Below are 25802 nucleotides of genomic sequence, written 5' to 3' on the forward strand. Positions count from 1 at the left end.
GCTGGCTGTAACAGCAACATGAGCATCCATTTCTGTAATGCCTTGACTTTTCAGGGTTCAGATCACAGGTTCCAAATAAAAAGGAATCTATCCTTGGAGTTAAATTACTTGTTAGTGTTCATGATCACTGTCTAACTCACATGTCTAATGTCCAGTCTGAGCTTACTGGTCGTAATACAGCAGTCCCAGCCTGGTGAATTGCTTGGCAACTCTACGTGCACACCAGCTTGTAGACACTGCGGGACTTCTCCATTTTTTCCCACCAGTTTCTGGCTTAACACTAGTGAATTGGGAAGGGCTGAAAGTAAACCACTGAAAGTGAAACTCTTCATGATATGTTACTGTGCCAAGTGACCTTTTATTATTGATTTAAAGGCATACACGGATAACAAATAGGGCACCATTAGGATTCGTGGTGCTGTTATGGCGTGAGACCTAATAAATCTTACGTGTGCCTTGTACTTAATTCATGTACTTCTTCTGACCCCTGGGATTTATTCTTAGCCCTGCTTTTTTTCAGGAATTGCTGTTCCTTCATCAAACAGGAGCAGACTGTTGGCTATGTCAGACTTGTCTCAACTAGGCACAGATAGGGATAGGAAATGCCTTGGAAAATGGGAGAGAGGGTAGAGTCAGTTTGGAAGTTGGAAAGGGCTGGATCTGATCTCCTTTTACTTGTGGTGTTATTTCTCTTCTTGAACCACTTTTTACTTCCTTAGTTAATGCCCATTTGCCGTTTTCAGAAAGTCAAGAAATACCCGTCAAGAAGACCTATCCACCTCCTACTTGATCTGTCCATAACTCTGTATTTAACTCTTGTATGAATCTGCTTATGTTGTTGTACTTATTGAAGTCTAAGGAATATGAGTATTTAAATCATTTACATAAGGTAAATTAATAATTTTTATAGTTTCTATGCTTTTGAGTTTGCAGTGGTTGTGTATACTATGAGACCGACGTTCACAAATTCAAATCCAGGAGTAGGAACATATTAGGAGCAACTGGGGGAGTGTGTGTTGGAATTGACACTGTTGGTGCTGCTTTTTGTCTGTCACTGAAATGTCAGTAACAGGTTCTTACTGACTTGAAAAAACGATGTGTAGCTCCTGAGAATAGAGAGGAGCACAAATAAACCAACCCTTCCTACAGAAACTTGTTTGACGTGTTCTCTACTCACTTTTCACATGAGAGGCAACCTATGAGTTTTGCTGCTGTGGTTCAATTTTGTATCAAAAGAACCCAGAAGGAGCTGCACTGCCTGATGATTCCTGGCCCTCCTCTCAACTGGGTTTTGTTTTTGAGCTTAGTTATATCTTTTTAACTTTTTCTAGTGATCTGTTTTGTTTTCATGTTGAGATGGAAATGATGATGCTGAGTTCTGTAAAAATGGTGGCTGGAGTTTCCTATGCTGGCTTTTTGCAGGAGTGGTTTAGAGGGTAGTGGGGTTAAATCCAGCTGGTACAACAGGAGCTCTTCCATCTGCTCCGCTCTGGTGTGCAGTTGCGCAGTAACAAGCCTGATCAAGCTGGTGGCATGTTTAAGTTAAGGCGCTTGCTGACTCATTAGCAGAAATACAGTGGTGAGGAAATGCTCTGTTTGCCAACTGACCGTGTACTGTTACAGTCACTGTGGCAACACGGTGGTGCTTCCTGTCAGGGATACCCATGGCCTGCCCCATTTGTTTTTAACATTAAAAAAATAGATAAATACAAAATTTATAAAGCTCTGAAATGGGAAGGAGGAAATGTTGTAAAGCTTATTAAGGCTTCTCAAGGTGGTCTGTGGGAAGTAGTTTTGGAATGCAGATCCCCCTTGTTTCATCCTTTTCTGCCTTTCTTCCATGAGACGCCCTGAAGTTTGGAAAAGCCACCCGTGTTGACACAGACTGAATTATTCTTCTCAATCACTTCTCCACCGTCTCCTGTGCTAATTACTGCTCTGCAAATCTACCCTCTGGTCTGATTTCTAAATTCATCCAGGAGGCTGAGCAGCTCGGAGGATCTGCTGTAAACATGACTTATCCGGCAGGCAGTAAAGCTGCTCTCTGAACCCTCCAAGGAGAATTAAGCCTGTCTGTAGGGCAGCTGCTTTTATCAGTCTGTGTTGAAGATTAAAACATGTTTCAATGTCTTTTTCTGTCAAATCGGGAAGAAAAAAAAAATGTTCTTGTTACCATGTCCCTGGCTACATGTTAATAGAGAACTAATAACTGACTGAATGTCAATCACTTGCTCCTTGAAGGGAAGGACCATCTCCCCTGTGCTCAGCATACATGAGCACAACCCGTGCCTGTTCTCAGGCTGATGGTGATTTTTATGTTTTACCCACTAGAGACAGGAGCTGCTGAAGTTACATTGTGTGGAGCCTAGACTCCCAGGCCAAGGATAAATCTGCTCCCACGCTCCTGGGGCATGAGATGGGGTGTAGAGATTGCGCTGCTTTTAAAATGGAAAGGTTTAGGGCCTCTCCTAGCCTAGCTGTCAAACATGATTTATTCAGACTTTTTCCCCCTTAAACCTTCACTTGTGATACTTGTGGCATGCCTCGTTTCAGCAGAAAGCTCTGTAAGTCACCAGTTCAAGTTTTGAAGACACTTATACCATCTCAGAATTTGCCATCTTGTGGGGAGATGAAATCTTGTAGGTAGAGGAGCTTCACAGATCTATGCAGGTCACAGGTATTTGGGCATTTTGTAGTGACCAGGTTTTTCTTGTAGGAGTATTGAGGGATTGAAGCACTGAAAGTGATTTTAGTTGAAAGCAAAGATCATAGTGCCTTACATACTGCACCTTTACAGTTACTGTGCAAACAAAAGTACAAGATTTTAATGGCACATAAGAGACAAGGTTCAAGGCCTTCTTAGAAAGAAATATGAGATTTTGGATTTAAGTATAAGCCAGGCACATTTCATCTTTCTTGCTTTCTAGTCATGAGGTTGACACAGGACTTCACTCTTCACCTGCTTTTTTTTTTGGCCAGCTTATCTTCTTGCTGTGTAAGATGAATTTTTTTTCCTCTTGATTCACTTTCTGGTGCAGGGGCAAAGTGTTGATTTTTTACCCATGTAAAACAAAACATCTCCCATTCAAATAGGTATAGATACCTCAGACATAAATCTTTCTGCCATAACTGGTTCTGGAGCCCTTTTGCAATAGTATGTTGCAAAACTCTCATTAGGGCTTCCCTGTGTCACAGTAATATTATGCCCATTAAGCAGTAACCCTGCTTTGACACCTCTCTGAATAGCAGTGCAATGCCTAATGAAAATGCAGTTTTACTGGGATGAAAGTATTTATGCTAATGAAGCTATGTTCATACATGCTGGAGCTTACAGTATAGATATTTTCCTTGCAAACCCCTGAGTGATATGCTGATAAGAGTCTTGGTGAGTCTAATCTGGATTAAAAAAATATATCATATTCAACGTGGCCTTAAAATACAACCAGGGTAGGTGTGAGGTAAGATTAAGCTTTTCCATAATGCAGAACACTTGGTTTAAGAAGTGGAAGAATATATAATAACAGGCTTTGATCTAGCTACTTGCTGTGGAAAAAAATGTTTCATTGCTTGCTCTCTGGGAAAGCTTGCTACTTGTTTTTTCCTAATTGTTGCAACTGCACAACCCAAGTGAACGGACCATAGCAGTGGAGTTTGTACCCAAGATTTCTGGATCAAAACCCATGAGCAAATGTTTTGTAAGGTTAAGCACTTATCTATTAGCTTGCAGCCAGTAAGAGATTCCTAAACCTTTTGAAATGGTAATAGGTGACCAAAGGTAATTTTTAAATAAAAACTTGACCTGTGTGCCCACTGGTACAGGCTTGGAACAGGAAATACAGTGTGTAGTTCAGTTCTCAGTAAGCATGTTCAACAGTGGGTTGGTGGAAGAAACATGTACTCTTCCCACTAATTTTATTTGTGTTTTGGTAACCCTCTGGACTGTGATCAGAAAAAGGGGCTGTTCCTGCAAGCATGAGTGCAACTTGAGTACACTGTACTATGCCTGGGCTTGATGAACTCAAGTGCTGAGGGAAAGTGAAACAATTCTAGGGGTCCAGAGGCCATCAGGGTGCATGCATGCTTCAGGAATTTGCTGTTGCTGACTCAGTTATGGGGAGGAGGGATGTATGTTTTTCATTTTCAGAATTGCTTATCGAGCTGTTGGGGAAAAAGAAACTGCCCTGAAGAAGTGGAAAAAGCTTTGTCTGTCAAGAAGGCAGTTCGAGCCTGTAGATCCTTTCCTGTATAACTTCTGAAATCTAGGTGTGGTTGAAAGACAGTGAAGTCATGTGTTACATATTACATGGGAAACTTTCTTTCAGTTTCTCCAGCAATTTCCTGACATAGGAATGGATCAGGTAGGGTGAGGGTGGGTAGGTGTTCCTACACTGCCCCATTGAAGCCATTTCTGGAGATGTGAGAGAGCTCCTTAAGGATATATTTGCAGCAGCTACAGCAGAAAGTGAAGAATGGTGTGTCCAGTGTAGCTGAAGGATAGAGGATAGCCTGAGTGAGTGAAGTATGTGCATCCTGAGACCACTGAGAAGGAGAGGTCAGGCTCTCCGTTGTAGCTTGCTAAAAGTTTGCAGCTTGCATCCAGGCACAAGCTCCAGACCTTCTCCCAGATTCCCAGTGCCTGCTCCGGAAACAGGCCCATTTCTTGGAGCATCTGGGGTTTTCTGCGAGGCATCTCCTTCAGTCCAGCACTGACCTGGACTGACCCTGCGTAGCTTGTGAGGCAAAACAAAATCGTAGCTAGGGGACGACGGCTTTAGTAATCAGATCCCAAACAAAATTGAAGGCTGTTAAAATGTCTCATTGAATTATGGTGCTACAGGAGCATAGTGACTCATAGTGAAGCTAATCACCTGCTGCTTTGTCTTGACTGCAAAAAACAGATTGCTAGTTAAACATTTAAAGGTCATAATCTTAGTTGTATTAGTGTTGCTTTCCTCCTTCCCTCCTCCAACCCCTTTATGCCTGAAGTTACTAGTGGAAATCAAACAGATACTACTCTGGAGGTCTGTCTTCTGAAGGTAAAACTCGGCATGTTTGTCTTTCAGGCTCACACTGTGGACCTCTATGTTTTCATTTATGAGAGAGACCATGCTGAAAAACATTGCATTGGCTTGGCACAAATTTCCCCAAAACATCGTCAGTTTGACATTGGTGTTCTGTGTAGAGTCAAATTTTAAGTCATAGGTATTTTTGGGTTGATTGTGTTCCTCACAGGAAATTCCAGGAGTGAAACCAGAGCTCAGGTCCCTATTTCCACAGCCAAGCAAGTTCAGTATTTTTAAATTAATAGTGCTTTGTTGTTCATTGGGCCAAGAGCATCCTAAAGGAAACAGAGTTTTCTTGGTTCTGCCTAAAGGGGCAATAGACCTCTCTAGCTGGCTGGGAAAAGAACACTCTTTCTTTCTGGCATTAACTTGTCTGGGTGGGTGAAGAGAGGAACTGTGTTGCTTCAACAGAACTGTCATTAATGTCCTTGCGGTTGTCCCCATTTTCAGCAGCCATGGTGAGGAAGGTTCTGTAGAGAGAGGATGTGGCTCTTTGCCTGATGGATCTTCCCATACTCTGCTGTAAAAGAGCCTTCCAGGTTGATGAAAGTGATCCACTCTTCCATCAAAATGCTGGTCTAGCTCTTCTAAGTGATTCATGCTCCTTACATCCAGTTCATTGCTGTGAGTCACCAGGACAGGTGGTGTCTGCCTTCGTGGCTCTCCTGGAGAAGCATTCAGATGGTGGTAGAGGAAAACTTGCAGATAAAATAACAGCAAGCCATGCTAAAGCATCTAAACCTCTAGGTTACTTCAAAAGTCAGTGAGTGCAGTGGATATCACCAGCAATATTAGAGTGTTAGTACTCCAATTTAAATATAGATTTTGAAGGAAGTTTATAATATTTTCTGCATATGTATGTTTTATGGCAGGAAGCATATCCTGCTATAAATTACTGTTTGAGAGGCTGTATTAAAGACTGTGTGTGACTTAAGCCTGGAAGTTTTTCCCTTCAGAAGTGTTTGCTGTACTAAACTGATAGATCACTGGCATGTTTTAAGCTTGACCACTGCCTTACTTTGGACTGGGCTGGAGAGAGCATGGTGTTAGAACAACATGTTTCCTTATCACCTGCCAAGTTTTTGTTCTTGTAGAATGATCTGGACAAGCTGAATCAATGGGCCAAGGCCAGTGGTATGAGGTTCAACAAGGTGAAGTGCTGGGTCTTGTACTTTGGTCACAACAACCCCCTGCAATCCTACAGGCTTGGGGAAGAGTGGCTGGAAAGCTGCCCAGCAGAAATGGACTTGGGGATTGTGGACTAGGACAGTGATTGTCCACTTGCACTCAGCTCTTGTGAGGCCACCCCTTGAGTCTGGTATCCTGTTTTGGGCCCCTCACTACAAGGACAGAGGTGCTGGAACATGTCCAGAGCAGGGCAGCAGAGCTGGGGAAGGGGCTGGAGCACAAGTGGTAAGAGGAGCAGCTGAGGGAGCTGGGGGTGTTTAGTCTGGAGGAAAGGAGACTCAGAGAGACTTTATAGCTCTCTACAGCTCACTGAAATGTGGCTGTAGCCAAGTGGGGTTTGGTTTCTTCTCCCAGGAAACAAGTGAAAGGACAAGAGGAAATGGCCTCCAACTGCACTAGGGAGGTTCAGGTTAGACATCAAGAAGAATTTCTTCACTGAAAGGTTGGTTAGGCAGGCTGCCCAGGAGGAGTTACCATCCCTGGAAATGTTCAGGAAATTACTAGATATGGCATTTAGTACTATGGTTTAGTTGACAAGTTGATGTTCTATCAAAGGTTGGACTCTATGGTCTTGGAGGTCTGTGCCAACCTAAGATTCTGTGATACCTTGGTGGCTAACAACCACGTGATGAAATCTTGTGAACTGAGGGAAGATGGACCTTGGTCTGGCATGTGGTGAGGTGTTGGGAGATGCCCTGTGTTGGTTCCTGTCTTTATGCCCAACTTTCTAGTGGGTGTCCTCATCTATAGTGGTTGTTCCTTTTAGGAGGGATCTTTGGATGCCCTAGTGGCCTTTTGCAGGGTTATAGAACTGCTGTTGGGAGATACTGATGTAAGTAACATAGAGACAGAGGGACCCAAAAAGGGATAAAGGAATAGGGTGGAAAACAGCATTCTGCTGTACATCCAGACATCCCCATTTGTGCCTGGGTTTGCAGTGTGCCTGGAGCTGTCCCAGGCCAGCCTCGCTCGAAGTGCACTACGTCACTTTGGCCAAGGAGCCAAAGAGCTGGCTTAGATCCTGAGCCCATCAAACATGTGCTGCTGGCTGTAGGGAAAAGAGCCCCTCACTTGTGAGGGCTGCTGGCTTGTGCAGATTTTGGATTGCCCTTTGACCTCACTAGCAGATGGCAGAATAAATTGATGGCGGATGTATTTTTAAATGAGCAGATTGCACTTTCGGTCTTTAAACCTTAACACAAAGGTGCATTTTTAATAGTCAACATCTAAATTTGGCTAAGGAGCACCTGTCCATGCTACTCTGTGGAGGTGAACCCTGACAGGGAACAGGCTGAAGGAAAGGGGGTGCCCTCTTGGAAAATAGCTTCTGCTGAAAAGTCTCTTCATGGTTTTTTTTTTTTTTTGCAAGCTGATTTCTTTTGATGTTTATTCTTCCTTTTGCAAAAGGCAGTCAAACTTCAAAGGGAGCTGTATCATACCATGTTCTCCATGCACTTCAGGTTTAAAGTGGAGTCTTCACACATTCAGTTATGGGTAGAAAAAGGTGTCCATGGGGATCCTCTCCCTCTTCCTGCCCATTGTGACTGCTGATTTGACTTGCAAGAACTGCCTCTAGTTAGGGGCAGTCATTGGATTGGTAATTGCTGATGCTGATTTATACCTGTTTTCTCTTAAGTCACATACTTAAGTGCTTTAAAATAGTATCAGGTTTACTTTTGTTTTCATAGCAGATAAATTGCCATGTCACTCTTTGGAGCTCAATACCTTTTTTAATTGCTTCATGCCTAAATCTGCCCTTAGCCCACCTGCATTTTAGAAGTCCAGGTCTAAAGCTTTGTTAATAGATAAACTGGATCTCCTTCATTGTGATTCCATTCTTACTAATGTTTACAATTTAGAAGTCTGCCACAGGACTTTTTAGTGCTTCACACCTCTGCTGCCATAGGGATTTGCCTATATCTTCCATAGAGGAAAACAATGCCCTGTGAATACTGGGTTGACAACTGAGGTATCTTTTTCTTTTATTATCATCTGACCTGCAAGCCATGCCTTTCATAGCCTTTTGATCCTGTTGGGAATGCCAGATTAATGAGGCTAACTACGTTCTTTGGACAGATTTTTTTCATAAGCAGAGAAATACTCCTTACATCAAGACCTAATTATACCGTCCTTTCTCCCATTTCAAAAACCAGTTCTTCGGGGGCTATCTTATTAATTGAATCATTTATTTTACCTAGTTTAAACAAACTGTTCAAAAAACCTAGGCTAACGCCTATTGCAAGCAGTTGTATCTGAAATGGCTTGCAGCTGGACAGATTAAATGTGGCAATTACTTCTGTGGAAGGCATGCCCTTGAGTTCACTCGGGATGAGTGGCAGTGCTGCTGCTGAAAAGGAATTCAGAGATGCTCATGGCCCGTGCGAGTGCTGCATTGCAGTTACTGTCAGCTTACGTCACAAGCAGATACTCCAGCAGCCCAAGGGCTCGTCGGGAGCCTGAGGAGAGCAGGGCTTTCGTACCATGGAACAACAGATATCATGGTCTGCATTTTCTGTGCTTCTTGGTGCATATCTCGTGCCTTCTGTGCAGGGAAGCCTCTATCAGGCGGTTCTCTGTTCTGTTTAATGCAGTGTAAAAAGCTGTGAGTGCTTATCCATTTACAGCATTTGGGTTGGAGGGCTTTTTAGTCTCATTTTTTAATATATATTTAGAGATTTACACATGTCATACTGTAATTACAGCATTGCACCATTTGAACCTGTCTGTTTTAATTAGCAGTTGGCATTGCCCTATTTATAGATAGATGGAAAAAGCACAAGCTATCCAGTTTGCAGTGCAGAGCGTATTTTGTTCTGTTGGCAAGTAGTTTGTATCCATTTTTCCATAGCTAAACTGGCTTGGCAACCTACAGATGTTGCAGGCATTGGGTACTGATGCTTGAAATAGAAATGGACTCTGAAGAAGATGTGGGATGGGGAGGAATAAATGAGAAACTGGTGTTCCATTGGAAGTCTGTTATGACTGATGATACGACATGCTTACCAGAGCATAACTGCAGAAGCTGACCACATGAAAAAAGAGCACACTAAAAAAATATATATATATTTTAAATCTTGCTTCTGTCACATTATTAAGGTTGCTATCCACTTTGGCATGTTGTGGTAACAAAACCGGTTACCAGTACAAGTGTTTGGCTATCCAGCATGGTTAACTTGGTTGGTGGGTATTTGTACAAGCAGAAGAAACCGATTGATTCTTTCTGGAACAAGTTATTTCTAGTCTATAAATGATGTGAAAAGTATATGTGTTTTTCATTTTAACTGCAGCTTTAAATTTTCAAAAGTTTTGGCCTGCATTGACCCTGCAATGCCCAGGAGACTGTCAAGAAACCAGAACAGCACTGTGTTGTTAAACACCCAGGTGTTAGCTGCTCCTCAGGAACTGTCTGCTAATGCACTTTACTCTGGGGAAAACAATTTGAGGCACCTTTGCCCCCCTCAAGAAGCTCTCTTTAAATAAAACCATAAATTACTTCTCAATGCAGATGCTAAATACAGGGATAGGAGTGTTGTTGAGCAGCTCACATGGAGGTTGCTGGGTACAAGGTGAAAAATGCTTTGCTCTGTACAACATTTGGTTGCTACAATTTCAACACTGTTGTGTTGCATCCTGAGCTTTGCAGGGCCTGTAGACTTGTGGTAGGTTACACACCATTGTCTTGAAAAACACTGCTCATGAGTCAGTGCCTTAAAGCATTACTGCCTACCCATGAGGGGAAGGTAGGCACTTCGATAACTCCCTCTTTCCTGCACAGCTTTTCAGAGCAGCTGCATCCTTATTCTGCGGCCTGTATTTTTCATTGTCTTGCAAGATTTCAACCTTTCAGTCTAGGACTGAGCTAGGTAGAAGCAGGTGGATTTCAGTCAAGCTTACACTTGGTGATCTGGGACTAGAGCTCAGGACTGAAAGCTTCCAAAACCTGGGGGTTCTCACTTCAGTTATCAGCCTAAAATGTCATCATCTCTGTTGGCTCTTCATGTTACAAACTGCATTTTGTAACATGAAGGGCCAACATGGCAGTAGTTGAGTGCTCCAAGACTTTTCTCAGCATGTCCAGCACAGTAATACAAATTTGAGTTTTCTCAGACACACTGACTGTGTGTGCACATTTGTGTGTGTAATTTCTGAGTGACCTGTCCTCAGGCTGACTGTCTTTGGGAGAAGAGCTGGTGGAATTGATCCGGCTTCACATGGCTGAGCAGGGTGCAAGTAAGGGGAAACCATCCATGTAGCACTGTGAAATATTTGAATGTGGGTTACATGGTGCTAAATCAGGGTAGTCTCTAGGGGAACACAGTTAATAAATTCTAAATAGGAGGTGACCCTTTCTGAGCACTTTCTCTACACTTGTGATTTATATGCTAGTTCTGTGCATTACAATGCTTAAAGCCTAAGTCAGAAATCCTCCATCCAAATTTGGCACCTACTCTTGTCTTTAATGGCCAAATTAATAGCAGTAGGTCACAGCCAGCTGTTTTGTAGGTGCAGGTTGATGAGATCTGTTAGAAGAACAAGGGAGCATCAGAGTGTGCAAGGAGTTGTGAGGTTCAGATGGATTTCCTGCATTACCAAAGATGTCAAATGACCAGATGAGCATTTCTCTGCTAAAATCAACTTAATTGTAAAGCACTGTTAGGTTTTTGTTTTGTTTTGTTTTTTGAGAAACCTGAAGAAATGAAGCAAGTTAGCAATTGGACCAGCTGCTTTTTGTGGGTAAACTTTAATTGGTTTTGTGTAATTTTCAAAATGCCACAGACTTCATTTTTTAATAGACTGGGTTGTGACAGTGCTGGTTTGTGTACTTATGGTGGGTGTTCACATTCCTTTGATATCAAAGATTTTACTTGCATAAAACAAATAAACACTTTCCACATATATTTGCTGTGTTATGTTGACAAAGCAGTGCCAGGGATGCTTGGAAAACTGTATGTTTGAACTGCTGGGACAGTGGACTCTGTGTTTTAGATAAGGAAAATAATTTTCACAGTAGCACTAATCAGCAAATGGAAGAGAAGTCCAGGAATCTCCACCCCTGGAAGCACTCAAAACCTGGGCTGGACAGACCCTCAGAAACCTCATGGAAGTTGAGCCTGCCTTTAGTGGGCAGTGAGCAGACCAGACAGCCTCCCCAGGTCACTCCCAGTCTTGTGTCTCTGGTTTTTGCTGAATGAGATACTGAAAGGAAGGACGAATAACCAAAGGTGTTACATCAGTCTTCGGAGGGGAGCAGGGACTTCCCTCCTCTGGAAAGTGGGGCATCCCCTAGGAAGAGTGTTAACATAGGTTTATATGCTACTGCTAAAGCCTTAGCAGCACTTTGTATGTGGATTGCAGCCTTCTTTAAAGCTGCACAGCCCCAGCTGGTCTAGTCATCAAGGACTGTAAGCTGAGCAGGATTTGGCTAGAGTAGTAATAGTGCTCTGAATGTTTGTCCTGTGTAAGGTGTGAATACCCTCCTGCCCCTCTCCCTGGGGGCTGTTCAGTGGCAGGGGGTTGTAAAGGTGTTCTGCACTGAAGGAGAGAATGGATAAAGTGATGGAGAAGGCTAGCTTCTGCTCCCCTTTTAAGGTTTATATTTCAGGATTTATAAAGCCCTGTTCTTAATTAATCTTTGCTTTTCTTGTGCCTTTTGATTTCTAGTCTGTCATTGATTCAGGTCCTGGCTTTCTGAAGCTTCTTGCAGTTGTTCTCACTACTAAGGATGATGGAGTGGTATTTCAAAGTTTGGCCTTCCTGGCCAGGTCTTACAAACCTGGTGTGTGGGTCACAGCAGGCAAGTCCAGCCAGATTAGGTGCATCTGTGTTCATTAGAGTTCAATAGAGCTTGTTTGCAAGAAGAAATGCAGTTACTCTGCCCTTGCAGAAGAAGATAAGCACGCCCTTGATGTTTGCATGCCAGTCAGCATTGCTGAGTGTCCTGCTGTATGCTGTGCTTGTCATGCTGTACACCAAGGGAGCTTCATTCGAGCTTTTCTGCAAAGATGTGCCTTTTTCTTTTTGTGACTCAGAGAATCAAAGCTTTTCCCCTGCTGCACTCGTCAGGGTTTAAGCAGGCACACTTCAAATGCAGCCCAACAGCATAGATTGTTTGGAAGGATTCACGGGGTAAGCAGGAGTTTGCCTGCAGAGCATGTGAATCTTTGTATTCAAAGCAGCCAAAGATCTGGTGAGCGCAGCCCTGTGCTCGTGAGATGTCTCACCTCTGCATGCAGCCTTCTGTGAACTTCACTTGCTGCTTACAAGGAGAAAATGTACTTTTTCTAAATTCAAAAGTTCAGTTTGCCATGTTTTTAAGAACATGTGCTTACTGAGCTTCAGGCCAAAAGCACAAGGACCTCTAGTTCCTCTGCTTGGAGATGGCTGCCCTCATTTCACTTTCTGTAACAGGTAGAATATACCTTTTTTTTTTAAGCTGGGTTCACTGTTGTGTATCAAATTCCTTTGTACGTCAGGCTCAAACAGCCAGCTGGTGTCAAACCCATGTGGTGACATTCTCCTTTGCCTTTGTGAAAATTCAGTATATTTTGGTAAGGCTGAGGAAGCTGAAGTTGAAAACTAGTGGGATGCAGCCAAATTTAAAATAAAAGCAGCCTATAAGTGAGGACAAAGCAGGTTAACTGTTAGAGACCTGACCTGATAAACAGTACAATAGTCTTTATGAGCAATATGACCTTTGAGGCAATCTTGATAACTAAACACTAGGGCCCTGGATTCCTGCTACCCTTTTGCTATCTGTCTCTTGATTAAAGAGGTGTACAGGTTCTCCATGTGCCTACTGCAGTTAGGGATTATTAACCCTGAGCAAAAGCATGAGATTGTCCCAGGAGAGGAAACCATACCCCTGAGTACCTGGGGCAGGGACAGAACTTTCCCTTGCACCCAGTACCTGAAATGTTACACTCAATGCTTATGTGTGCATTGAGCCTTTTGATGGGTTGATGATGATGTATCTCCATATAACTAATGGAAAAATAACACACATTCTCCAAAGTGTCTTGAACTGATAATTTCTTAAGGTGGTTTGAATGATTTTTACCTGCCTTTGTACTCTCATAATCTTGCCCCCAGTTCACTAAGGAAGTATGCTCTGCTGGAAGAAGTGACAGCATGTAAAAATAGCACTGCCTTATTTTGCAGATCTGCTTGCTGTGGGGTTTCAGTTAGATCTGCTGACTTGGATTTAAAAATAAACTTTTCTTCTGCTATTTGCACCTGCTTGTCGTGGCGGTGCTTGATTTTGTGTTTCAGAGGCAGCAGCCTTTTTGTGGTATCTGAAATCCTTGCTGGATTTGGATCAGCAGCACAGGTGATTGGGATACCTCAGTTAAGGGGCTTTTGGGGCCAGGGGTGTTTGTGAGGCCACTAACTAAACATAAAGAGGAGAAAGACCTTGAGGCTTTTTAGAGCCTCTGTGGAAGTTGTCAGTTCAAAATAAGCAGTATGTGTTTTGCCAAGCGTGCAGTGGAATTGCAGTTGGTGTTCCAAGCCATTTGCTGTAAGTGTATTATCCCTTCCCCTCATTGAATATTGCTGTAATCTAATCAGATTACATCGCAGTTCATTGCTGGGCCCAGGCAAAATAAAGAGCTGTACTTCTAAAGAACATAAGTATCTTGAATTACTGCCTTCTTCACACATTGGACTGACAATTAGTGTTCATGTAGAGCCAGATTAATGGAGGTATGGAGATCAGTGAGTCTGGCTATCTGAATAGGCCTCAACCAGATCTCTACTTTCCACTGTCTGGAGCATGCAGTGGAGTGTGGTCCTCAGAGCACGAGTGGCCCTGGCTGGTGGAGCTGGCCTTTACGTGCCCTTTGGCTGCCAGCTTGGCTCTGGGATTCTGCACAGGTGAGGGGTTACTCCAGATTAGCACACAGGCTTGGCCTGGTGTTCTTCAACTTCAGGAACTGTTTTTCTTACAGAGTTCTTTTTATTAGCATGTTCCAGTTTTTATTGAGAGCACCAGCTTGGTGCTCATATTGCTTGCTTTCCTTGAGCTATCGATGAGTGTAGCAGCTGGAGTAAAGCAGTTGGATCTACTCAGATTAAGACTGTTAAATTTACTGAGCTATGCATAGACTGTTTCTGGAAATACATTTTACTATAAATCTGAAAAGAAATGGGGAAAAGGTATGGGCAATATTAGTGGACAGCTTGATTGTGAGTACAGATATTTAGCAGACCCTGTATGTTTTCAGTACTGAAACTATTTGTATTCTAAAGAATAAAATGTAAATAATGGAAAACACTATTGTGGCATTTGGTCTTCTAAGCAAATATGGTTTTAATCATGCTTTGGTTTTGTGGCATTAAAAACTTGATGCAGAATTCTAGGTTCATAAAAATGAGCAACAGGCACCTGTAAGGAGGGATGAATATGAATTCTTGGAAGAAATCACCAGAAGCAAAATTCTGTCTGTGCTGGAAACACCATTTGTGAAAGAGAGAGGAGGAGGGAGCAAGCCAGCTTGCACTCCCGACACAAACATCTCAAACTTGAGCATTTTGTTCCTGGGAAACACTTCTGCCTGAATATCTGCTGCTCTCTGGCAGGATGTCATGGTTCAGTGATGCATTTTGTGTGCCTCTTTACAAGTTTGTGAATCAATGACAGACTTAGTTTCTCAGTTTCAGAAACTGAACTGATGCATCCTATAACTTAAGCCTTCCCAAAGCACTTTTATCCACGTGTGTGTGGCATCCTCTTTCAAAGCAGAGAACCATGGGTGAGCTTTGCATTCATGCACTGAAGGCTGACTAAACGCAAACTGTCCAGAGATCACAGCAGGGCTGGTTCATGCCCATGTTTATATGTTGGATGGACTGTGTAGTGATCTCTGTGTGTGTGGGTGAAATTCTGACCCTGCTTCTTTAATGGCAGTGCTTGTGTTGACTCCCACGGGGCAAGGATTTTGCCCAGTGCTAAGCTAGATGAACAGCTAAAGCAGGCAAAAATGCTGCTCACTGAATGAATGAGCATGATCAGAAGTCACAAGAGCTTCCTTGCACATTCTTTAACAAAGTGACTGGAACATGGTCATAGTCTGTTACAAGGACTTCCAAAAGCTGGTGGTTACCAGGGCAGGCTGTGGGCTCCTGTTCCTTTGGCTTCTTTGCTGCTTTAACTAGCTGCCACTGCCACTCTTCTCAACGCCTTTGTCCTCTAAGATCAATGACAATGCAATTTGAGATCCTGCTAGTCCCATCCATGAACAAGTGCTAGTTTCTTCTGCAAATGAGAAAATAAGCCACCCACTACATTTTCCTCTCAGCTGGACTGTGTGGGGCTCTGGCAAATGTGACAGAGAACTTCATAGCAGGCCTCTGTAAATATTTTCCAAGTAATTTGCCCAAAAGGGCACTCAACCAAACTGCATACAATCTGTTCCTTTGCAATGACAACTGCAGATGTGTGGTATATGAAAATGGCCTGCCACAGCTGTTGTATTAAATTGGTTAACCTGAAATTCATATGTGAGTTTGACCTTGAATCTGCATTGTCCAGTCTTCACTGAGAGATGTCTAAATTAATTTTTTTTTAAAAAAAAACTTCAGGAATTTTTTTTTTTTTTTCTGATTTTGAGCAGCTGCCTTCAGAGACTTTACCAAGTGCTGCTCAGAAAGGCTCGCAGCTGTAGGAATAAGGGTGTCCTGTTTTCTTTTCCTGCTTGGTGGATGCCGAACAACATCCTGCTGTTGTCTGCAGTTTTGGATGTTTTTTCCCAACTTACAGGCCTTACCTGGAGACTGTTGACACCATGAACACTGAGAGCTGCCATAGCTCCACTTTCTGTCCCAGCAGTAATACCTGTGCTAGTCAGTTTTAAGCAAAAGCTGTCCTTTTTTCTCTGTTTGCTGCAGCCCTGGAGCTCATCCTATCATCCTTGAGTTTCATGGAGGCATAGAAAAGTTTGGCAAGATCAAGGTCTGTGCCCCATGTAATCAATGATGGAAACTGCTTGCTCTTCTAGCAGCATGAGTTTAGAAAAGGGTTGAGTAAATGGCCATTAGCTTAAAATGTCCTACTGGTAGTCATTTGTCATAGCCTCCATGTTCAGAACTGCATTTAATAATCCAGTCTCCATTCTGCTGCTGCTTTAATCTTTACTCAAAAATGGAAGCCTCTTCTGATAACTGTGAAATTGCAAAAATATTACACCCATTTTTCATCATTTTCTCCTTTTTGGGAAAGAGGGAAGCGGCTGACACGTTTAGACTTTGGTCTTGAAGATAAAGGTGAGATCATTAGTAAGCAGGAACCTTAAAGGCACTTCCTGAAAGGCAGCATCTTCGGAGCCTGCTGGAGTTGCTCAACAGTGAAGTGAGAAGAGGAATATAAGAGGTCGATTGTAGCAAGTTGTTTGGAGTATACAGAGGCCATGCAGTTGTACAGCTGCACATTTCATCAAATAATAATTTCATTGATATATGATCATCATTAAATACAACCATAATGACTCCCATAAAACAATTGAGTCTCTTTCCTACAATCTCGCCCTTTTGTCTCTCTGTGATACTGAATGACAAGCAAGGATCGAAAGAAATAATTTATGCCTTTATAGTGGACTCACTGTAGTGTCATGGTCCACAGACTTCTGGTTAATTATCTCACATGAAAAAAGTTTGCAGTTTTCTACGGGCTTAGGCAGGAAAGGGGAAAGCAGGGAAGGTGAGAGTGAAGGCACGTATTGCCTTGCAGAGTTGCCTTTTACTTACGAGAAATAAGGCTGATGTTATCACCCACTTTCTAATCAAATTTGACAGTAGCATTTTGTTAAGCCACTTTCTGTGAGTGGGAATTCTGATGAATACAGCTCTCATCTCCGGTTTTGAAGTATTACTTTACGCTGTTCCCAGGCATTGTTTGCCATACTGGATGAATTATTATAGTATGTCAGAGAAGCAGATAATTCATGGCCTCATTTTATAAACCGAGAGCCCAAGGCACAGCACTTTTACTTGAAGAGCTGCAGGGCAGTGAATGGAGCCCAGGTCACCCACCCAACACATTCATAGTTTGGTAAAAAGTTTGTTAGTGTGACCTCAGTATTTTTGTTTGGGCAATTACAGCTGCTGGAGGATGTCATGAGTTTCTCTCAGGGATCTGCTTATGAGTATAGATGGATAGTGCATTTGGCATATTCCTGACACACTCCTCTGTCAGATGCTCTTCTTTCTACCACATCTGTGGGCTGATAGCACTGAAAAAGAAGTTATCTCCACAGGTCTTTTGTCTACCTGGCTCATGGCAACATACTTGAGCCAGTAGGCAACTGGTCACCTATGGAGCAGGTTTTGAAAAGATAAACTATAAATCAGTTTGGAAGCTGCAGCAGGTTTTGTGTGGCATTGGCCACTGCAATAAACTCAATACCAGATTTTGATTGCTCAGGTGCATAGCCAGTACCAGGACCAGCATACACACTAATGCTGCTTGTAAGGGCCATCTCTGTGTGCAGAGTGCACACATTGACTGCCCGCACCAGCTGTGAGCAAACTACTCACCAAACTGTAATTTATATAAAGCATATTTGAGTCTACTGCAGCTGGTATTGGATAAAAGAAACAAATTCAAGTTACCATCCCTTGTTACATTTGATATTTTCAAACCACTGTAGTAGTACAAGGTGATTCCCTCCTGCCAGTTCGTGTAGCCAGATGATCCCAGACCTTTGGAGCCAGGAGCATCAGTGCAGTTCTGCTGGTGGGAGCCAGCCCTCACAATAACCTTCTGAAAGCTGAGATAAACCCTATGCACTGCGGGTGTTCCTGGAAGAACAGCTGAATGCATTGGTGATGGCCATGGTCTTCCAGCTCAATAAATCAAGGGGTGGTGAGAGGCTTGTATTTAACTTTTTTGAAACTTTCTTAGGAAGCATTTGTATCCTTGACAGTTAATATAATTTGGAACAGGGAAGTAAAGCTCTGTTTAACCTGGTGCTGTCGGGGTTGTTCATATGTTGAGGAGAAGCAGTGGGATTCAGCTGTGGGACAGGATGGGCTGGTACTGTCCTCTGTTCAGTTGAGTGACCCTTGCCAGCCCCAACCCACTCCCTGCACCCCTCCCTGGGTCCGTGCTAACCAAGCAGAGGTGCTGGCTCAGCTCTCCCAAACTTTTCAGCAGCACCCCTCATTCTTCTTTCCAAGCAGAATCCTCAACCCATCTTCAGCAACACCTTGTTTCCAGAAGGGACATCAAAGATTTCTCAAAATTCTTTTCCTCTTACCTTCACTTCATTAGAAAGTCTTCATTCACAGAATAAAATTAACACCTCATCCTTTGATGTTCTTGTGAACACTTATGGATAAAACAAAGTTTCAAAAGGTGGGAAGAACCAGTAGCCCACTCATCACCAACCACATTTGGTTTTTCCTCTGTGGAAAAACCTCATTATATCAGGTTTAATTTATTTTGTTGTGGCTTTTTTTTCTTTTTTTTTTTTTCACTCTGAACTTCATTGGCTGTTCTACTGACCTTGCTCATCCATCTGCACTATGTGTTGAGGGGATGGATTTGTACTTTGGTTGATTGTGTTTCAGTTGAAATTTTGTTACCTTGGAATTTAATATTAATAGTAACTGACCCTTGTTTCCTAGCCTCCCCAAACATATGGTGCCTTATTTCCTTTTTATTGTTCTGATATGACCTTTCTTTTTTTCATATAACAGGCTTAGGAAAACAGAGTCACTTAACAATTGATGGTCCTAAATATTCCAGTATTCTAGTCAGTTTTCAACCTTAAAAACCTAACTTTTGTTTAAACTCAATGCTAGTAGCCAGTGAAATTTTTTGGTTCATTTGTTCTCTGCTGATGCAGTTGTGTACCACATTAGTCTCCAAAATAAAATTACTTTTATTTGGAAGCGGATCCAGAGAAAAATGCCCATGTTTTGGGACAGAGATACACTCTTTGTTGTGGATGCTGTCCTCTCTCTCCACTTGCTTTCTCTGTTAGACCTCTCCCCATCTTCTGTATTGCTTTTTGAGTTACTGGTGTCTGTCTCACTTGTGCAAGTGTAGCATCACTGAAAGAGATGGGTACAGATCCAGCCTGGAGTCTGCGTGCTTTTCCTACCTGTATGCAATGAGACTACAGCTCTTTGATGTTACCAAATAATATTATTGCAGAAGCTCCTTATAAAAACATGAGTAATCAGGCAAGTGTCAGAGGAGTTTCTGTTTATCTTTTTGAACAATACCAAATAGCCATAATTTGTTCCAGTTATTTGATGTCTGTTCCAGAGCCATTTCATGGGCATGGAATTTAATTCTGCAAGGATGCAGGAAGATGGTGACTTGATTTTCGTGTTTAAAATAATCAAAATTATCAAAAACGTTTAAGTTTCTTAGGAAGATTTTCTTTTATTTTTTACTTGAGTTTTACTATTTTTAAAGCCTAGGGAAGATTTTACTCTATGATACAAGTCTAAGGTTCTTTTAATAATCAAACAAGACTTCTAAATAGGTGCTGATATATGCACTGTTCCAGAGAGCGCTGCAGTTTGGAAACAGTTCGTAAGAAGGTTGATGTTTGTCTCCTGAAGTAGTAGATTTGACTTGCAAATGAAAACTAAGCAAGTACCAAAGCTAACGCTAAACAAAACAAAGTTACACGGAGATTTAGTTGGCTGATGGGAGCCGGTGTAGCTGATGGCAGCGGGGCGGGAAGGGCTGCGCTCTGCGGGCGGGGAGCTCGGGAGGAGCCCCAGGGGGAGCCCCCCTCCCAAGCGCTCGCTCCGTGTCGCCTGTGGGGTGGGGAGCCCCGGAAGGAGTGACCCCCCGAGCGCTCGCTCCGTGCCGCCTGTGGGGTGGGGAGCCCCGGAAGGAGTGACCCCCCGAGCGCTCGGTCCGTGCCGCCTGTGGGGTGGGCAGGCTCGGGGGGAGCCCCGGGCGCTCGTTGTGTGCCGCCTGTGGGGCAGGAAGGGCTGCGGACGGGGAGCCCCGGAAGGAGTGACCCCCAAGCGCCCGCTCCGTGCCGCCTGTGGGGCGGGGAGCCCCGGAAGGAGTGACCCCCCGAGCGCTCGGTCCGTGCCGCCTGTGGGCCGGGCAGGTTCATGAGGAGCCCCGGGAGGAGCCCCCTTCCCGAGCGCCCGCTCCGTGCCGCCTGTGGGGCGGGCAGGTTCATGAGGAGCTCCCTTCCCGAGCGCCCGCTCAGTGCCGCCTGTGGGGCGGGCAGGTTCATGAGGAGCTCCCCTCCCGAGCGCCCGCTCCGTGCCGCCTGTGGGGCGGAGGCGAACCGCGCCACCTGCTGGCGATGCCGGGAGGGCGCCGGGCCGGGCTCTGGAGCGGCCAAACCCCTTTGGGGCGTTGGGTCTGAAGAATCTAGGGATGGGAAAATTGCATCGAATCCCCTCGGTCTGTTTCTAAAATGTGGAAATAATTTGTTCACGGATGCCCACTCCCTTGACAGCTGTGCTACTTGGCTTTTGACATCTCAAACCCTTTTATTTCAAGTCTTCTGCTACAGGGTTGAGCCTCGTGGCACAGAAAGCTGCCTGGAAGAACTGTGGTTTAGTTGTGTTTGATTGCTTGGTTCTGGTCTCTACATGAAAAGGAATTAGTCTCTTCCTGGTGTGGCAGATAGCACTGAGATCTGCCCCGTTAATAGCTTAGTCGAGTCTACACTTAATAACTTTAATATTAAAGTATGGTAAAATATTAATCAATTAGTGTTCTACAGTCTCTCTGGAAGACTTGGCACTGACCTTCTCGTTGTTATGACTCTACACCACAGGCAGGAATCCCATCAGGAATCTCACCTGCTTTTTGGTTTTTGTTTTTCAGGTGGTACCAGAGAGATTGGGTCTGCTCTCACCAGGATGTGTATGAGGCACAGAAGTATAGAGTCCAAACTCCGGCAGTTCTCAAGGTGAGTGGCTCCGTATCTGGAGCACTGGAGGTTCCTCTTTCATGTGCTGCTGGGGAACATCGAAAGCTGTTCATCAGCATTGGCTTCTCAGCTGACCTCTGCCCATGTCACTGGGAGCAGCAGTTGTTTTCTCCCTGCAGCACATTAGGTGCTGTGAACATGCAGGGTTTCACTGCACATTATGAGGCTGGGCCAGTTCACCTCAAATCACCTCTAAATTCTGCAAATTCCCACTGTCAGTTCCTGTTGCTCAGCACTGAGCAGGCAGCTGCTGATGTGACCAACTGACCTGTCTTTGTTTCAGGACTTTAAGCTTTGTCACTAAGTTTTAAATGAGCAGCACCAAGTGTTGTGCTGGTTCCTCAGCTTACTGCAGGGCCCAAATAGCTTGCAGCCAAGAGAAAAACCTTCAGCAGAGCAGTATAGGAAATGCAAATTCTCTCATCCTGTTTTTGCAGTTGGACTGCAGAGGTAATAAGGTAACTCATGTGCAACCTAGGCTGTACAAAACCAACCAACTTCTGTAGCCAGTACTAGTTTGCATGTGTTCCTTTTTTAACCAGACAAGTTAACTTATACGTGACAAAAATGATGCTTCACCATTTGCCTGATGACCTGCCATGTTTTTTTCCCCTTTTTCCCCATCCTTGAAAGAGATCAAAGGCAGGCTGGATGGTATAAGCAGCCCAGTCTAGTGGAAGGTGTCCTTGACCGTGACAGGGTGGTTGGAACCAGATGACCTTTAAGGTCCCTTCCGATCCAAGACATTCTGTGATTATTCTGTGATTACTTTAAAATAAAGTTAGTTATGAAATTTGCCATGAATTTTAGTCTCCAGTTTCCACAGTTAGCTGTTTAAATGGTTTGATCCCAGTCTCATTAATCAGTGGAGCATTACTGGTTCTGTATCATGGACTCCACCAGTGTGAGGTGAGGTGAGGCACATCAGTCAGCAGGATATTGTTCTTTTGTACAGCTGCTCTGTCTTCTTGTGTATATACATGTGCTATTTAAGTTTATAATCTCCATGGCTGCATGAACCTTTCTGGTCTTCAGAGTTTCCATTTAAATTGTGTGACTGTTGAGTAGGGTCTGTTTACACTAAACTGCTTTGGGTCACTCCTCTGCTTTACGCTGTTCCTCACTGTCTGGAGCTTTTGTATTTCTGGTTATCTTGTGATGTCAATCTTAGGGGTTTTTTATTGTGGGGGTTTTTTTGGTTTTTTTTTTTTCATTTTGTTTGCTTTTTTAATCTACTTTTTTCTTTAGCTTTCTCTAGTGTAAACATTTTTATATTCTGATATTTACATTGTGACACTGGTAGCTGTCACAGCAAAAAGTAAAAATAATTCAATATTGACCTTGGTTCTCTCTGTAAGAATAGGGGCATCTGCAGGATTTGATTGCTCTTTGTGTTTTTTCAACAAAATTAGTGCTTTAATTGACTGTCTGATAAACCCACTTCAAGAACAGATGGAAGAGTGGAAGAAAGTGGCCAATCAGCTGGATAAAGACCATGCAAAAGGTAGTTACAGAGGAAGAATGCTTTAATAGGAGTAAGATTGTAATACCAGTTTTGCTTCCTCTTTTTATGTTTTACTGGGGAAATGAATGACATGCTTAAATCTGTGAAGTGGTTTTTCTCTTCTAAAACACTCCTCTCCCAAAGTGCCTAACAAAATTTGAACCCTTGCTGTACACATTTTGAAAGTTTAGTTTGCTGGACCCCCGGGGCTGGGTTATTTTTCCAGACTGGTAAGCATTGACTTGGTCTAACTCTGTTAGCCCACTCTCCCTGTATGAACTGAGGATTGGAGATGCCACATCTATCCCTGCAAAGCCTTGGGGTGTCATTAAAAGCAGCTTGTAAGATCATGCCTCAGCTAGAGCATCCTCCAGAGAATGCACAGCCCTGCAAAACACTGAGCCTCGTTAATTTATACCTGATGCCAGACAGAAAGTGCACCTGGGGAGCAGGAGAGCTCTGCTATGGCACATGGGATGCCCAGGCTGTAGTGGGGGTGATGGCTCTAGAGGCTTTCCTGGGGGACTGAGCAGCAGGCAGCCAAGTCTTGCACAGCAAGCACATGTTGGTAGATGCCTTTGGCTTTGCAAAACTTATCCTGGGAATGGTGGCCCTGTAGCACAGGTGCTGAAAGCAGATTGCAGTTCACCACTGACTAACCCTTGAAAATTTAATACTTTTGTTATGTCTGAAAGAAGCAGCAGCACCATGGGAACTGATGGGAAGGAGTGGGCTTGACCTCCAAAAGAAGATTTCCTTCTTGTCCTGTTATTACTGTGGTCAGATAGAAGCAGTTGAATCAGCAGCTCTTGAAAAACTTCCTGCCTTGTGCTGCAGAGGGTGTCAAGCATGTAGTGAGCAGCAGAGAGGAATAACATGGGGTCATGCCAATAGGGGTGACCCAGGCCAAAGTGGCAGTGAGATTTAGAGTTTACTGGGCACACTTGGGTGTTGGGAGTACAGTTGTCTTCAGTACAATTCCTATGCATACCATCAATCTGCTTCTGTTTTTCCATCTACAGAAGAGTAGTAACACTGATCTCATTTGTTCAGGTGTATGTGTACATGTATATATATGCATACATACCTTTAATATATTTCTTTTTTTAAGGATCAGTTTTCATATCTGTACCTTTAGTGTTCCTGCACTGGAGGTTGAAAATTTTGTTCTGGGATTTTAATTCTCCTGGGATGTGCAGCTCATCTGAGAATGAGGACAAGTGCAGTGTGCTCCACTTAATCAGAAGGAGCTGGCAATGTGACCCTTCCTTGGGCAGAGTGGTAGCACCCTCTTCCTCTGCCTGACTCTCATGCTGGAGAGAGATCACAGGATATTCTCTGCCTTGCCATTTCTGGATAGCTGTTTTTTGAACACAGATGTTTTGAGAAACCTGTCATCTCTGTTTTCCATTCCTGAGAGTGGATGAAATGAAAAGCGCTCTAATTTTGTACTGTGTTCTCAGTTGTTATTTCTGTAAAGACTTTGTTTACTTAGGAAAGATTTTGGTATGTGAATGTGCTCACACCCTAAAATGTTATATTAAGCCAAATCTATAGGCTTTACAAAATGTGAGCTCTAAGCTGCTTTGTTTAACAGTAGCTGTTCTCTAAAAGTTTGTAGTCTAATGTCTTTAAATGTAGCCTTTTCTGTGAAAAACATTCATTTTGACATTGATTATATTGATAATGGGGATTGTGTGTGTTTTTTAGAATACAAAAAAGCCCGCCAAGAGATAAAAAAGAAATCGTCTGATACACTGAAGCTACAGAAGAAAGCAAAGAAAGGTAACTTGCTTCATACTGTACTGTAAAGAGCCTTCTGAGCTGTGCTCACTGACAAAGATTGAACAGCTATAGGACTTTCTACTGTAATAATCTGTCCCTCTGATCTATTCCTGGTACCTACTTGACTACGAGGATACAATTACTATGTGTCATTTAAATCATATTCTGAAGCTGCTGTCTAATGTTCTTATACAAAAGCCTTAAAGCTGTTTGTGCAAAGTCAATCATGTTTTAAAATAGAGCCCTTACTGCTAACTTTTTCTTTTTAGCAACACTGATACTTTTAACGGTATTTTTTAACTTGTGCAGATACCCATAAAATTTTCTAGAATCTCTTGGAATAATATAAAAAAGCCATTATGTAAATGTTCCCTAACTATTAACATTTCTCACTGTTCTTCCTTTCTTCTACTTTTCCTCTTCTTTTTTTTTTAACAGCCAGTAATTTCCTAAACCTTATTTTATTGATCAGACTGTGAGATGGTGGCATGGGTTGTTTTCAGGGGGGAAGGGCACTTGGCAATCATAGAAAACTAAGGATGAGTGAGGAGAAAAAGAGAATTTTCCTGAATGGTAGTTTGTCTTTTTTAGCAGCTGTATCTCATGCTGCTGTTGCTCTCCCACCACCACCTTGTCACAGGGGTTTCATCACTCTTTTCATGGAAACAAGCAGCACTGCTAGCTGCAGCATTACCATCACTAAGGGTTTTTCTTGGCCAAGTGCAAACCCCACCAGGCTTTGGAGCAATGATAGGGGCTTGTACAGAAGATTTCCTGGTTCCTTTTCCTGCACTGAGATCTTCTTAGCTGGGTCTGAAATGTGCTTTCAGCAGCTCTCAGTCTGCAGGTTGAAACTTGTCCTTCCCCTCCTGCCTAAAAACTGTGAACCTAGGGACAAGCAAAATAAATGCTGGGGTGGGGAGTTTCTTGAAATTTTAAAATTTTGTGTTACCCAGAACAGGTGAGCTGTCTCTTAACTGTCCTTCCATATAGGTGAGTCAATAATTACACTGGTAGAAAGCCAGATGACTGGAAGACTGCTCTTGAATGTTAACTGACTTTATATAAGAGATAAGGAAAGGAGAGATGAAAGCCAGCAAAAGGGAGCTTAGCTCAGTGGGTTCTGTGTGTCTGTTTGTCAGTGTTCCAAATCAGAATGGTGATTGTTAGGGGAACATGACTTTTTGACATGAGATCTTATTTTTGGGTGATGCCAAAACATGTTTCTCGTTTTGTGTGATGGAATGTCCGACTTGAGACCAACAGCTTTAGAGACTTTGTGATATTCCTTCCATGTCTCCTCCTGTCTTCTCCCTGCCTTTCTAGTCTTATTTCTTCTTGTCCTTG

General features: G+C 43.2%; 1 protein-coding gene across 33 annotated transcripts in view; it reads left to right on the plus strand.

Moving 5' to 3' along the window:
- Window positions 1-25802, plus strand: part of MTSS1 (MTSS I-BAR domain containing 1) — a 125815-nt gene that overhangs the window by 70042 nt on the left and 29971 nt on the right. For 31 of the 33 annotated variants that reach the window (XM_086876194.1, XM_086877177.1, XM_086876718.1 and 28 more), the window contains 3 exons: window positions 21061-21145; window positions 22579-22670; window positions 24381-24455. In XM_086876194.1, the coding sequence (XP_086732320.1) occupies window positions 21061-21145; window positions 22579-22670; window positions 24381-24455 (252 nt within the window). Of the gene's footprint in view, window positions 1-20310; window positions 20632-21060; window positions 21146-22578; window positions 22671-24380; window positions 24456-25802 lie in introns of those variants that run through there. The other 2 variants (XM_086876637.1, XM_086875998.1) reach the window with 2 other exon arrangements.

This window comes from Cyanistes caeruleus, chromosome 1, assembly GCF_971803275.1.
Source record: "Cyanistes caeruleus chromosome 1, bCyaCae1.hap1.1, whole genome shotgun sequence".
NCBI lineage: Eukaryota > Metazoa > Chordata > Aves > Passeriformes > Paridae > Cyanistes > Cyanistes caeruleus.